Here is a 15,852-nt window from a genome sequence, read left to right on the forward strand (position 1 = left end):
TTACTTATGAACAGAGTATTCCAAGTTGATGTCTTTATTTACTCTCCCTTGCTACTAAAGCTCCAAAAGGCCTGGGATGAGTTGAAATGACCAGGAGCAGTCCGGAAGTAGGTCTGTTCAGTGGCCGGCACAATTTATCAGCTCCAATATTTGAGGCTTCCCTTACTCATCCACTTGAACTCCTTTATCAAGTTGTGCAGGTCAAAAGAGGTTACCAAATTATGACAATCACTACATGCAGTCGTAGCTTGGCTGATACACTCACAATCTTAAAGTTACAGTGAAAGTTTACGCTGAGAGCATATGATATTAACATCGTACAAGAACATATGAGAAACAGGGAGGCCCTATGCAAAGGGTTAGAATGGGGAGGCTGGAAATCAAGAGGGATCTTGAGTTTTCCAAGAGGCAAAGGCCTGGTTCCCACGGTGGGCAGGACCAGAAGGGTCAGCCTGGTCCTAGATTCAGAGTCCATGAGGAAAGAGTCAGGGAAAAGTATGACCAGATGAGCCTTAATCTTAAAATAGAGGCTGTGGGAAGCCTGCAACCCAGAGGTATTAAGCATTGGCAGAAGGAGGCCAGAGCCCTGCAGCTGAAATTATTTCCAGCCTGGCTACTATTGGAGGTGACAGAACCGCTCTGTATCTTGACTGCATCAATGTCAGTATCATGGTGATATTCTACTATAGTTTTCCAAGAAGACACTATTGGAAAAAAAAAAAAAAAGAAAACACTATTGGGGCAAAAGGGATACATAAGACCTTGTTATACTATTTCTTACCACTGCATGTAAATCTACAATTATCTCAAAATAAAGAGTTTAGTGTTAGAAAAAATTTTTAAGTAAGAAAATTAAGCTCCAATATGTGGCCAAAAGTTCCATGTTCTCTGAATTATTACCATGTGAGCCAGACCTCACAGAAGGCTTACCTCCCGGTCATTGAAAGAAATATGATTAAGACCCATAAATGTGAAATGTTATTTCTGCCCTAAAGCAAGATTTTGATGCACAGCATTCTGTTTGCAGAAAGTGCCTTGACAACATAATAAATATGGTAAAAATTGACACTGCCACATACACTGGGGACTTTGAAGCCATTTCTCTCTCCACTGGGGACCTCTGGGACTTCCCCAGGTTCAAGGCCTACCCCATGGCTCTCCACATCACTCTCTTCTCCCTCTGTCAAAGCACTGTTACTCTCCACCACAGAGGAGCACGACTCAGGTGACTTTGGCCATGGAAGCTTGGGTGGCTCTGATTCCTTAGACATAACATGGCCACTAGACATGGAATCGTCAGCATCACTGGGATTTGAAGGCGGAATTGTGGCACAGGTTTGGTCAGCCTCAGTTTTGATTTTCTCTGCCACAGATGTGCTTAGGCAGACGTTTCCTGAGGAGTAAAACAAAAGACTGTTAATAAATCTTACACTGTGTTATTGCTGAGAACTGTTGAACTATTCTCAACTAAATTTCTACCATCAAACTTTCCCTCTAAATTTCCACTAAAGACCTGAGTGGGAAAGGTCACCAAAGCACCATGCAGCCTTCGTAATTGTTAAGGTGGCAAAATAATATACTTACTGACAAAATAAGGGATTTAAAAAGAGGTTCCACTGCAGACCAATGTCAAAAGCCAGGGCAATAACAATAATTACCCAAGCAATAGCAAGTTGAGATCTTTCTAAAAATAAGAACTTAATTCCAATATATGCTACTGACGAAACATTCCAGCTCAGAGGATGTATCTCAAGAACACAGGTAGGGAAGTCCCTGGTGGCGCAGTGGTTAAGAATCCGCCTGCCAATGCAGGGGACACGGGTTCGAGCCCTGGTCTGGGAAGATCCCACATGCCATGGAGCAACTAAGCCTGTGAGCCACAACTGCTGAGCCTGCGCTCTAGAGCCCACAAGCCACAACTACTGAAGCCTGCACGCCTAGAGCCCGTGGCTCCACCACAAGAGAAGCCACCGCAATGAGAAGCCCGTGCACCGCAACAAAGAGTAGCCCCCGCTCGCCGCAACTAGAGAAAACCCATGCGCAGCAACGAAGACCCAACGCAGCCAAAAATAAATTTATATTAAAAAAGAAAAACCACATGTAAAACTGTGAGATCGAATAAAAATTATTTCCTACACTAATCCTGCATCATACAATGACAGCATATGAAAGGAGAAGAATATCACACGCACTTCTCTCCTACAGCCATCTCTATTCACCCTCCTCCCTTCCTTACACATACACGCACACGTGCACACACACAAGCATCATTTCACCTATCACACAGTAGCTCGGATGCTGCACTAGCCAAGTCCTCTATTAGATGCTCTGCCAGGTCTCAAAACCTGGAAGTCCAAATGCAAGAGACCAGGCAGTGACACAAATAATAAACCTGGGTACCCTTAGCTTAAACTACCCAGTAATTTGTAAAGTAGTTAATTTAACCTGGTGTGATTAAAAACAACAACAACAACAAAAAACTACGGCGAGAGACTATAAAGAAATATCCGTAAGCACTGCATAACTGTTCTCTGTACTGCTTGCTATTCCCTTCCCTACCTTCTTTACTTTCTATTTTCCATGTGTTCATCACAAGTCAATTCAGATATCACTTACTCCAAGAAACCCTGCCAGTCCAGCCTCCTGTCTATTTCAGGTCTTTCCTTGGTATTCCAGGAACACCCTATGCCATCGCTACTAGTGGCACTCAGCACACTAGATAGGAATTATATATTTATTTGTCTAGCTCTCCAATTAAATATAAACTCAGTGAAAAAAATGTCTATGATTTAAACTCTATTAACATAGATATTTCAAGAGCAAAAGGTAGTAAGAATAGAGAAGCAGCCAAGGATCCGATTAACTAGGACAATGATCAGGACTTTTTCTTTTACTCTGAGTGCAATAAGAGCAAGAAGATGGGAGGGACAAAACAAACCACGTCTTTTAAATGGATCACTATGACTGCCATATGGAGAACTGACTAGTAGGGGTGACTAGAGTGGACACAGGCAAGACAGGAAGGAAGTAATTTCTGCAACAGTCCAGACAAGAGATAACGTGCCTTGAACAAAGAGGAAGCAAGGGGGTGGCTGGATTGGGGAGAGTCCCACAGTTGAAGGATACAATAGATGAGGGGTATGAGAGAGCGACAGGAATTACCAACAAGCTCGATTAGGAAAAGGACAAAATCTCCAACAACTATTAAAGAAGCAAAGCATTAAAACAGTTTCAGAGAAATATGCTATAAAAGCGGGGAAAAGCAAAGCAGTTGAGATTTACAGATGATGGCTTTGGCGCAGAGAAACAGCCAGGGGACTATATACACATTTCACAGGACTGAATGATGTTTGCTGTTCTTCTGTAAAACCTTAATCTTTATTTTCTTCCTAAAATTAAGTCGACGCTAAGAATCTGCAAAGAATTATCTATAATTGGTTTTCTCTATTCCATGTGAATTCGAGAGAGGCTTTCCAAAAAATGTATTGTATATTATAAATTGAGTTGCACTAAAAGTAAATTTTTTTCATTTTAGAATCTTCTTTTTTATTAAACGAAATAGGCACTGCTGGCTGCTTGCCTCAAAATTCCATTACCCGTAGCAGTGGTGCTTCTGATTTTCATAACACTCCCTTGGCCTTTTGATTGAGTTACCGCATAGTTTTAGATAGCTTATTGGTTAAGCTACGTGGAAAAGTAACATATCTGCCCTAGTAAACACAGATTTAAGGCAGATCAACAATCACCTACTACTAATACGTGAAACATAATCAGCTAGTTTCTCACCTGCGAATCTGATATTATCTGATAAATTGTGATCCAGCTGCATCCTGCTAGCAGAGGCCTCTTCCTCTGAAGGTGCTTCTGTATTTGCTAGTTTCACTGCTTCTTCTGGCTTTTCACTGTCCTTGAGCTCATCTGGGTCTGGGTCAGGAGTGGGGCCCTCTGCCCCATCAACTGCAGCTAACACTTCCTCATCTTCCTCATTCTTAGGCCTCTTAGAGTGAGAACTAGTGCACTGGAAGCTTTTAACAAAAGAAGCTATAGTCAGAACACAATATTTCCAATGGACAGGAAAAAACATATATACAAATATTATTTTCACTTAATGAAAAAAGAGAAGAGAAAACTGATTGGTTTTTAATCACATTATACAAAGATAATCTTCACGAGGAATAGATCAAATTGAAATGTTAAGCACAGTTTTAATAACAATTTACTAAAAACTAAAACAACTCTAAATTGTTAAACATTATTGATTATTAAATATTACTGATTATTAAACATCACTGGAAAATCACTTAAAATTTTATAACAATATTAAAGCGAAAAATAAAGTGAAAAATGATGACATAAGGATAAAAGAAAATATTATTTAGATAATGAAGAAAGAAAAAGGAAATGAGGAGATTCCATAAAGCTGTTGTTAAAATTTGAGTAGATTATTTACATTCCAAGGTGAACTGGTGGCTATATTTCCCTGAGTTTCATACAATTCTGAAATATGCATGAAAAGCATTAAGGTTAAATGCCAATTATCATTAGCTAAAGGAATTAAGAGAGGAGGAAGGCAAACCATATGTATTTAACATCTTATATCAATGTATTATTTATTTTCAGAGTGGACGCCATTTTTAAAGTTTTCCTCTTCTAGTATTTTCCAGCAAGTCACTTGATAGCTTTGTTGCAGATGCCTTTTGTATATGACACATTTCTAACACTTTCATTTAAGAAGAATTACAACTGAAATCAAAATGACGTGTACTTCAGAGTACACACACACACAAGAAAACACATTAGTGTTTTTCTATAGGAAGTCACAGATAAGATAAAGGGGGTAGCCAGGGATAACCTATGTAAATTAGCTTTGGCTGCTGCTGGAAGTAACTGTATTGGTATCATCATCACTTTATTGAGAACCCATGCGGTGGCCTATGTGGAATATCTCTACATTATGAATAGCACAGTACACTTACAATAGGATGGCTGACATCTCTTTGAGATTTCAGTGAATCATTCCCTTCATTAGATTTTCCTAGATATAGCATATTACTTAAGGGAGATCAGCAAACTCGATGATCAAACCACAAAGGTGAGCATAATAAACAAGCCCCTTAACATTAGGCTTTCTAACTGGGTGAGTGAAGACCACTGATTATTTTAACCTACTGAAAGGCATTTCGAATCTGTTCAATGTCATAGATCTATATTCAATGTCAACCCACAAGGACCACTGTGGTTAGTAACTAAGAGACCACATCATACACCTAATTGGAGTACTGTGTTTTCTGTCCATTAAAGAACAATTCTCAAGATGTGCCATTGGCTACTGAACTCAAGACTGACTACTGCCCCTCCTTCCACAGTGAACTTTTTTGGCAATGCGGATTCGCACATTTACAAAACACAGTGACTCTCTAAATCGGTGTTTCCCAAACTCTTCTGAATGCAACCCACAGTAAGTTATACATTTCAGATGATGACACAATATACACATACACATGCTCACACATGTCATGAATTAATACTTACCCTTACCTCATGGGAAGAACTACAATGCATTTTATTCTCTTTTACTTCCTAATTTTAAAATGTTGTTCCTAACCTATTAAATTGCTTTGAAAACTAAAAGTTTGAAAATTCCTGCTGTAGACTATAGGGTGAACTAAGAACACCTGGGTTTTAATTCTGCTACTAACTAATTCCGTGCGTCAAGTATATCTCTTACAAAATGCTGGTTTCACTCCATGTTCTTAAGGTTCCTCCACTCACTAGCATTCTAAAATAGCAGAAAGTAAATTGTCAGGGGGGGTGGGGGGGGGGAAGAGAGAGAGAGAGTCAGAAAATAGGCAACAGAAGTGTGGACAAAGACTTAAAATTGCAGTGTTATTTGGTTAGTAGCAAAAAACTAGAAACAAGCTACAGGTCCAAATACAGGAGATTAAATACATGCAGGCATTAGAAATTACGTTGTAGCAAATCATTCAGTTACATGAAAAAATATAAAACTGGTCATCAAATTATTAATAAGAGCATGGCCCCAATTTTGGAAATGTATATAATATTATATAATAAATAAAAATATATATGTAAAGGATATATACAAAATGTTAACACTGGTTATCTCTGGATTGTGAGGTTATGGGTGATTTGGGACTCCTTCATTATTCTTTTCCTTATTTTACAAATTTTCTCCAATGCACAAATATTACTTTTACAATCTGAAAGAAAAACAATGAGTAATACTGGAGAGTAAAAATGTAATATAAACCTGGAAAATATAAAAGTCTAAAAAGGTTGCCTGAGGACCTGAGCAACATAACACACACCCTATTTAATGTGTTTTAAGACAGCAAGATGACCACAACAGGCCTAAAGGCTTTTGAAATGGCACTGGCCACAAAAATGGAATGTAGATTAAAGTACACAGGGACAACCACGTTACAGAAACACCACATGCTCTGATTTACATCTTGTGAAAGAATAAAGCCAAGTGTGTATAATGTAGCAAAATATATAGGCATCCCAATGAGAAAAGTAATATCTGAGATGTTTGACAAATGAAAAAGAAAACTACTAAAAGTCAAAATCAGCAGCAAAATTAAAAAGTTGGAAATCGAGTTACTGAAGTTGACAAAAATAAGGAGATGAATAGAGGGCACTGATAAATCTTTAAATACATTAATGTAAGGGGTTTAGAAGGTCTAGAATTGTTCTATTTCTCATGCATTGCAACTTTCAAAATATTCTCAAATACAATATACATCTCTGTTTATATTCTATTTATTTGTTACACTTCCAAAGAACTGAAAATACTTTGCGTCAAATTTTTCGTAAGATATTAAGTAAACTGATGGTGAATAAACAGAAATAAAAAAGCAAATAAATAGTCTTTGAGAACATTATGTTCAAGGACCCATTTTAAATGAGTAAGTACAAGTAGGATGGGGTGTGGGCAGGATCATTACCTCCTGGATGCTTTTCTTACTTTCCTCCTCCTCTGCAGCCATGCTTTTACTTCAGGGGTGGATTCTGGAGTAGGCTTCGTGTGATCTATGGTATATATATCCTTTCCTTGTTTCCAAAGCTGGTATCTGTCTGGCTGAAATTTCCTCACAAAGATATCCATTGAAATTTTCACCATGTCTTTCCTGCAGGTGCACTGAAACGCAATGGGGTTGGAGTGCTTTAAACATTTTGCTAACTACAGAAAGTCACACTGAGTTGTCCTTTGAATGTACCATACATGAATACTTAGTCACTACATAATGGAGAATAATGTTTTACATTTTCAAACATTCAGTGAGTAGGGACTTCCCTGGTGGTCCAGTGGGTAAGGCTCCACACTCCCAACGCAGGGGGGCCCGGTTTCGATCCCTGGTCAGGGAACTAGATCCTACATGCATGCTACAACTAAGAAGTCCGCATGCCACAACTAAGTCTGCACGCCACAACTAAAAAAGATCCCACATGCCACAGCAAAGATCCCGCATGTGCCACAACTAAGACCTGGCACAACTGAAAATTAATAAAAATAAATAAATAAAATAAATATTTTTTTAAAGTTTTAAGAAAAACAGTCAGTGAGTAATAAACTCAATTTCTTCTGAATGGAGGTGATAACCTGTATATTCACATCTATAAACAGTAGAATAAGATGTTAAAATGCATTGCAGAGTTCTTGGAAACTGTGTACCAAGAACAACTGAAAGGAAAGAGCACATATTTGAAAGCATGCCTGCAACAGAAGGATTACCCTCCCAGCACAAGGATGCATCAGTGAGCTGAATACTGTAAAGCTGAAAACCTAGGTTGACAATGAATAAAAGTAGCTAATAAATGTGTGGTTAGAATAATTTAACCAATAGGTTGAGATAAATTTTCTCCAAGATATATTTTAATCACATTAATGTTTATTAACAAATATACTCTCACAAAGTAACCAACAATTAGGAGCAAATAAACAGCCTCTTCTACATCATATCACATGAAACACCCACCATCACCACTACAATCATATCCACTAGAAAGAAGGAATAGTGTTAAGATAAGAAGTTCAAAGAAAAGATTATTTTGAATCCACTAGAACTTTGATTCTCATGAATACATAGTTAGAAGTCATATCATATAAAGCAAGTTTCCTATAAAGACCTCACACAGGTTATATTGTGTCTAGGTTAGTACTCCATGCAATGGAACAGATAGAATTCAAATAGTGAAACAGAGATAGTCTCAAAGACGTAACATACCTTAACCATCCCTAACACACCTGGCAACAGACTGGTTGACTCAACAACAGCCTTGAAACAGTAAGTCTTTCAATATTTTGGCAATACAATTATCATCTCCATGCAAATTAATTTAAAATTTCCTAATAATCTCCAGCTTAAAACTTCCTCCAGAGAGTTCCAATCTTGCCTTGAAAGTTCAGGAAAAAGAAAAAAGGAAAAAAAACAAAAAACAGGACACAGCTAACAGTCAGTATGCCTAAAACCGGCTTCTCCAAATACAAACAAAAATTTTATTATAAATGATATGACAATCCTTCTATTCTCCTATATTCACAATCAACATTTCCTAATCCCTCCCTTGCCTTCTACCCCTAGAAATCCAGTCTGTCACCATCTATAATTAGCTCTTCCTCTACCTGCAGAAATCCTTTTACCAGGACACCTTCACTGTCAGATGCTAAAACCTAGCATAACAAAACTAACTAATTTCCCTGCCTGCAGTCTCTCCTAGCACCAATTCATCTTTACAGCTGTCACTTTAATCTCCCTCAAATATCTCATAATCTTTCACTTCGGAGTCCAATAAGGTGTAATACTCTGCTCTGCCTTTAAAATAAAGTCCTGAGCCCAGCATTCAAGGGCTCTAAGCTTGGACTCCACTAGTGAGATTTCCAGGTTTCTCTCCCACTGCAAGTCAACATGAACATTCCTCTTCAACCCAAGGAGCAGAGTCACCATGAGCTTCCTTACCTCAGTGCTTTTGCTCCTACCACAATGCCTTCCTGCTCACCATTCTGCCATCCAAAGAAAATTCATCCTAAACACTGAATGCAAATTGTACCAATTATTCTTCTGAATGGAGTACTATTTATCTACACCACTGCTTTCTATTATTAGTTAAGTACAGGCAAACTTCATTTTAGTGCACTTCGCTTTATCGCGCTTTGCTTTATCACGCTTTGCTTTATCACGCTTCACAGATAAAACGCTTTTTACAAATTGAAGGTTTGTGGCAACCCTGCATCAAGCAAGTCTATCAATTTTTCCAACAGCATTTATCAACAGCATTTGGTCACTTTGTATCTCTGTGCCACATTTTGGAAATTCTCGCAATATTTCAAACTTTTTCATTATAATGGTGATCTGTGATCAGTGATTTTTGATGTTACTATTGCAAAAAGCTTACAACTCACTGAAGGCTCAAATGATGGTTAAGCATCTTTTAGCAATAAAGTATGTTCTAATTAAAGTATGTACATTGTGTTTTTTTTTAGTCATAGTACTACTGCACATAATAGACTGCAGTACAGTGTAAACATAACTTTTACATGCGCTGGGAAACCAAATAATTTGTGTGACTGGCTTTATTGTGGGGAAAGGAACTGAACCCACAATATCTGAGGCATGCCTATAAAGAGAGAGTTCTAAGTCATTTTTACTATAATTAGCTTAGAAATATGGAAAATGAGGATTCTGAGAAATTTAAAGATATTTTGGTTTAAGACGCAACCTTTCACTAAAGGAAGAAATAAGTTTAGACTCACCAGCAGAGACTCTCTTATTTTCGTATAGTGTTACTAATATTTGCTTCATGAAGAAAAAGGAGTGGACAATATAAATGATATAAGTTTCCACAGCAAGAATATTGTCCTAGATTTTGATTTCCCATTCCTCTCTCCTAGAAGTCTTGAATTTTGTATACATGCAACAAGATCTACCACTCAACTGACTGTTTGACTCAATACAAGAATATGTGTCTTAAATTATAGAAATAGAGAACAAATTAATGGTTGCCAGGGTTAAGGGAGGGGATGATGGTGAGAGGGAACTGGGTTCAGCTATAAAAGGGCAATGTGAGGGATCCTTGCAGTGGTGGAAATATTCTGTATCTTGACTCTATCATTGTCAATTTCCTCTTTTTTGATATTGTACTATAGTTTTGTAAGAGGTTACCATGGGGGAAAACAGGATAAAGGATACACAGGATCTACCTGTATTATCTTTTGCAACAGCATGTGAATCTACAATTATCTGAAAATAAAAAGTTTAAGAAAAAAATAAACTCTAAGACTTCCTTAAAATAAAACATATGTATGTCTTGCCTTTGATTTTAAGTATTCAGAAATAGAGTCATAAGATACCCAAAATAATGCAAGGGAACAACGCCAGAGTCAAAAATAGTTGAAGTAAACTTCAACAGCACAGAGAAAATCTACTCTTGTCAGTAGTGACAAATAATACACTCATCTTAAAGCCCTAAAGATTAGATGAGATCATTTAATAGAACGTGCTATGTGACTTTATTAGTAGGAACGGAAGACATTAACACTCCCATTTAGAAACAAAGAAATTTACAGACTACATATTGGTACAAAGAGCAATAACCAATAATAGGTAATACTTCTCAAGTAATCTATTTTGGATATGAATTCAAAACACTAATAAGAATGACTTTTCTTACTGTTTCTTTTAAGAACATTCATACTAGTTATGTAATATGTAATGTATGTAATGGCTAAGTCCAAATTTAAAGGGAATCGTCAGTAGTCTGTTAAGCACTGAATTCTTCCATATTTCACCACCCTAAGACTTGTTACACAGAATCATGATTATTTGTTCCTATCTCCCAGGAAATCAAATTCAGGCTCTCCGTTATTTATATTGAAAACCAGCAATCTAATTTCAAGATGAAAATGTTTCTAAAAATCAGCAACTTTCTAAGGCAGCAAATAGTCATATGAATTGTAGAATTGGAAATTTCATATAACCACAATATATGATTAATAAAATAAGAAGTTGATGTTTAATAAAAACCCAAACTGAGCTATTACTTTAACATATTTTCTTTGTGACACACAGGATGGCTAATTATGGGAGGGAAAAAACCTCTCATGTGCAAATGTCTGATAAGGAAGGCTTTGAAGGTATGCAAAAATGTGTGAAATTATCCTGCTTTTCAGTCTATTTATAACAATTAAATGATAATTAGGAAGGAACTAAGGAAAGAATAGCTTAAAATAAGATAACAAGCCTAATAGCCACTTGATGTGGCTGTTATGGGTTAAATTGTGTCTCCCTCCCCCAACCCCCAAATGGTATATTCAAGTGCTAACCCCCCTCAGAATGCGGACCTTATTTGGAGAAAGGGTTATGGCAGACAGAAGTAATTACATAAGGGGTTACTGGAGTAGGGTGGGACCTTAATCCAATGGGCCTGGTGCCCTTATCAGACAAGAAGAGACACAGACACACAGGGGACAAGGCCTTAAATTGGTCTGACTACAAGAATATAGAGGTTCTTAGTGTTATTAAATTTTGCCTTACTGGGAAAGTTGAAGCAACTGAGGAAGTAAGAATCAGGCTTCCGGTATAACGAGGGGTCTTAAGAGTGAAGGAGAAGTGCACAGAGGTTTTGAAGAATCGAGAGCAACTATGACCTTGCAGGGGATTGAGAGATAATGTGAGAGGACTGGGCCCTTGTCATGGGTGGAACCCACTGCGGTGCACATCCAGCTCCTGGTTGGGTCCTTCCTATCAGACTCAACTCCTCGGCTTCCCCTCTTGAAGAAACAACAGAAACTGAAGCATCAACAGAAGTCAGGCATTTACGAGGGGAAACACCGTGACCCAAGTGAATCCTGCCAGGTAGGATACTGTAAGGTAGAATAAGGTGAGGGTGGGGGATGAATTCATGTGACTTCTCTACTGTATCCCCCAAAATGGGGCCTCTTATCAAAATAAGAGCTTGGTGTTAGATGGCTCCATGTATGTAGTTTCAAGAGACATGAGATACTATCAATCTCAGAATTAAAAACTAATTTTCTGTACATATACAGGAAAATGTTCTCTTTTTTACATACAAAATTCCAATGAATGTCAACCACAGTATATCATAGCCCAAAGAGGATAAATAATGTTTAAATTTTTCTTATAAATTATTAATTTCCCAACAATTATAAAAAGGGACCAATGCATAGATGAAACAGATTTACTGAACAGGACAGTCAAAAAGAGGAAAGGAGCCAATGATGGCAAACTCTTGTTTTGAATATTTATAAGTGTCTGATGAAGCATATATTGCTGTCTGCTGTTGGCACATGAGTAGTGGGTGTATCTTAAAACCTAAGAACACTGTAAGTTACTGTCCTTTATGATAACCACTTTAATTGTACTTAACAATGAAAATGACTCATTTTAAAAACACAAACAAGCATATCAATTCCTATTTCCTTCAAAAATTCAAATCAATAATTGGAAAAGTTAGGTTTTTATCAAAATCTAGTCCCCCTCCAAGAAAATTATTGTTTTTGAAGGTTATCTGTTAATTATCTTCAAGGTACAACCAAATTACTACATTAAATTAGAAATACAGTAAGAAAGAAGCATCCATTTCCTATCCAACACATAGCAAAACTGTCTTACATCTCCAAACACATAAGCTATGAAAATATAGGACTGTGTATCAAATGGGAAAATGCCAAACCTTCAATGGAATCACCATTCATTTGCTTTGAGAACCCAAAAGTTTGTATTACCAGTTGCCCTTTGAAAGAACATCATAAATAAAGAATAAAGGGAAGAGAAATATTCTCCACTTCGTTGTTTTCTAACAACACACTTCCTTTAGCTATGACAACAAGAATTAAGAAGAATGTGTTATTAACATAATTAGACACAACTATTCATTATTGTTTACTCTAAGTAATAACAAAGATACTACTTAGGCATAGCAACCTCTTATTTAACCAAGAATGTGACTGATGGTGATAACTAATTAGAGCCAAAGTCAGTAACTAGGCCTGAAATATAATTATATTCTAAACCATCAAACTACCTTTTATAGTAAATAGATAATTTAGCACTCAGGAAGCTCAGATACCTCATTGGAAAAAAAAAAGGTTTAGACAATTCTAGCACTAGAGCATCAAGAGAAATCTGTGGCCAACTGATCTATGATTTACTCTTTATTCTTCCAGATTTACATCTCTTTCATTCCTTCCTATTCTTTAACCCTTTTTTTCTTTTTTTTGTTTTTGTTTTTAATCCTTTTATCTGTTTTCAACTTAGTCATGTCCAAAACCTAAAAATTCTTCTTTCCCTCCACATGTAAAAAAATAACCTGCTGGTAAATTTGTTAGCATTAAAACAAACTATGTTACTATCAATCCACTAGTACTTTGGAATCTCCATCTTCATTTCACAACTACATAAACATACATCCAATCTACTGCATCATACCAAACTTATAGAAGAGAAAGGACCCAGCTCTTTGGAAAACTGCCACACTGTTAACCCATATTAAATTTGCAGAAGTCCAGGAACCCCAGACTTTTTCTGGTACAATTATACTTAGTTATTTTTCATTTCAAATATGAATGAGAAACAAAATTTTCCAATATGCACTCAAATTTTTAAGGTAGTATTTCTGATCAATATTTTCTGGCATTGTGTTCCAATAGAGAAACCACTCAGTTTTTACGGAAATTAATTAATTATTTTAACAGAAACATGGCCTAATTTAAACGGTTGCTAAGAATCATTAAATAAAAACAATTTTAGAAAATAAATGCACTATGCAGTTAATGAAGCCAACATCTATTGACAGGGTATTATTATACTATCTGTAGAAGTATCTAACCTGTTGAGATACAACAAAAATTTTTGAAGGAACTTTCATTCTTTTTACATTCACCATATAATTAAGAATGAATAAAAGTATTTACTGTGTTGATTAACTGTAAAAAAATGTAAAGGAACCTATTTATATTGAAATTATTCCAAATAAATTTTTTTAAAAAGTAGAATATTCTACTCTGTAGTCAATTCATTCTATTATCATAAAATTTTCATTGCCAGTTACAAATCTGAACAGAATTTCACCCTCCTTGGAGTACTCCAAACAGATCAGTATTTCTTAGCTGACTCCAAACTAAGTATACATTAGAAAAAGGGGAATTCAGAATCAGTATAATGAATGTAGATGACTCTAATATACATTGTGCTGAGCTAAAGAAACCAGGCAATTTTAAAGTCCACAATGGTGATGAATCCACCAGATTAATGAATACAACTATGTTTTTAATATGATGAATAAGCAGTAGCCACATTGCTCTATCTATATACTTGTTGAACCCTGAACTGACTACAGCTCTTCTACTTATTAGCTGAGTAAAAATGGTAAGTCTTGAGCTCTGAGAATGCTCCCTCATATAAAAATGTCTTCCTGGGTCTCTCACAAAGGTTCAAAAAATTTTAAGTGTAAATACACTTGATCAGCCGAGCTCCTTAAACATGATTATGATTATGATCCTCCCAACCCTCTTCCTCACAAAATACTGAAGGAAACTCAAAATGCTGTTGTAAAGCAATGTAATGCTTTAAAGTTTCAGTCTGGGCTCAAATACTTATATTTTACAGAACTTATTTTCAAAGATGGTAGAGCCATGGGATTCTTCAAATGAGCTAAAGAAATTGCGTGAAATTAATGTAACAGTAGAACAGAAAATGCCCCATTTCTTGCCAGTTCCTATCTATGGAACATATTTAGGTATCCATCACTGTACACCAAATGGGCCTTCTTCATCCCTTGGTCATATGTAATACCCATTATAATACTGATTTACTTCATCCGTGTACTTATTCAATCATTGCTCATTTGTTCATGTACCCTCTTCATTAATAATTTTGGGAGAAAATTATTATAATTATCTTAATTTATAAGTATTATTTTAATACAAGAAACAGAGTTGTTAAATACTTAAAACTAATTAAGGTGAAAATAATATTTGAACAGCACTTTGATTTCCTGAGTAACATTTCATATAATACCAGTCAAAGACAAGTAATAGGCTATTTCACCAGATCACATGAAGAGTAAACTATATAATTATGTTTACACTGACTGAGCAGGGAGATAAAAGAAATACAATTCTAAGATCAGTATTAATCAACAATGAACGTATATAAAGAATGCAAAGGTCATTTCTTTTGTCCTTATATCCATTAATGAAGCAAGTTCTGCAGGAGACCTGTACATCCCTTGTTTTTCCCCGGACTGCTCTGCAGAGCTCACATAACCCTGATGTTGTCAGGGTGCACAAAGCATTTAAAGGTTCTGGGGATCCCAGGATACACACCCAGAGAAATTTTCTAAATGTTTTGTTCTCATGGACATAAAGAAGAAAATAGCTTTAAAATATCCCTAATGGGGGCTTCCCTGGTGGTGCAGTGGTTGAGAGCCTGCCTGCCAATGCAAGGGACACGGGTTCATGCCCCGGTCCGGGAAGATCCCACATGCCGCGGAGCGGCTGGGCCCGTGAGCCATGGCCGCTGAGCCTGCATGTCCAGAGCCTGTGCTTCGCAATGGGAGAGGCCACAACAGTGAGAGGCCCGCATACCACAAAAAAATATATATATCCCTAATGGCCAAAAAGATAATCATATTCATAGTAAGAAAGTCTGATACCACTACTAAATTTCTTATTCTCACTTTAATAAATCATTATTGTGAATTATTTCAGATACTTTTGCCATATCTGACCTTCCCCTCCCAGTCTATTTTAAACCATGAAAATATACATTGTGTCTGTCTTTCTGAGAAGTACATTCTAGTTGTCTAGAG

At 36.6% G+C, this 15,852-nt stretch overlaps 1 protein-coding gene across 3 annotated transcripts in view; it reads right to left on the reverse strand.

Annotated features, from left to right (window-relative positions):
- The window catches only part of KDM4C (lysine demethylase 4C), a 404,294-nt gene that overhangs the window by 187,133 nt on the left and 201,309 nt on the right, over positions 1–15,852 (reverse strand). For all 3 annotated transcript variants that reach the window (XM_004279122.3, XM_049711313.1, XM_033404418.2), the window contains 3 exons: positions 6,969–7,162; positions 3,787–4,025; positions 1,080–1,393 (listed from right to left, as the gene is read on the reverse strand). In XM_004279122.3, coding sequence (XP_004279170.1) covers positions 1,080–1,393; positions 3,787–4,025; positions 6,969–7,162 — 747 coding nt within the window. The remainder of the gene's footprint in view (positions 1–1,079; positions 1,394–3,786; positions 4,026–6,968; positions 7,163–15,852) is intronic.

Source organism: Orcinus orca, chromosome 6 (assembly GCF_937001465.1).
Source record: "Orcinus orca chromosome 6, mOrcOrc1.1, whole genome shotgun sequence".
Taxonomy (NCBI): Eukaryota; Metazoa; Chordata; class Mammalia; order Artiodactyla; family Delphinidae; genus Orcinus; species Orcinus orca.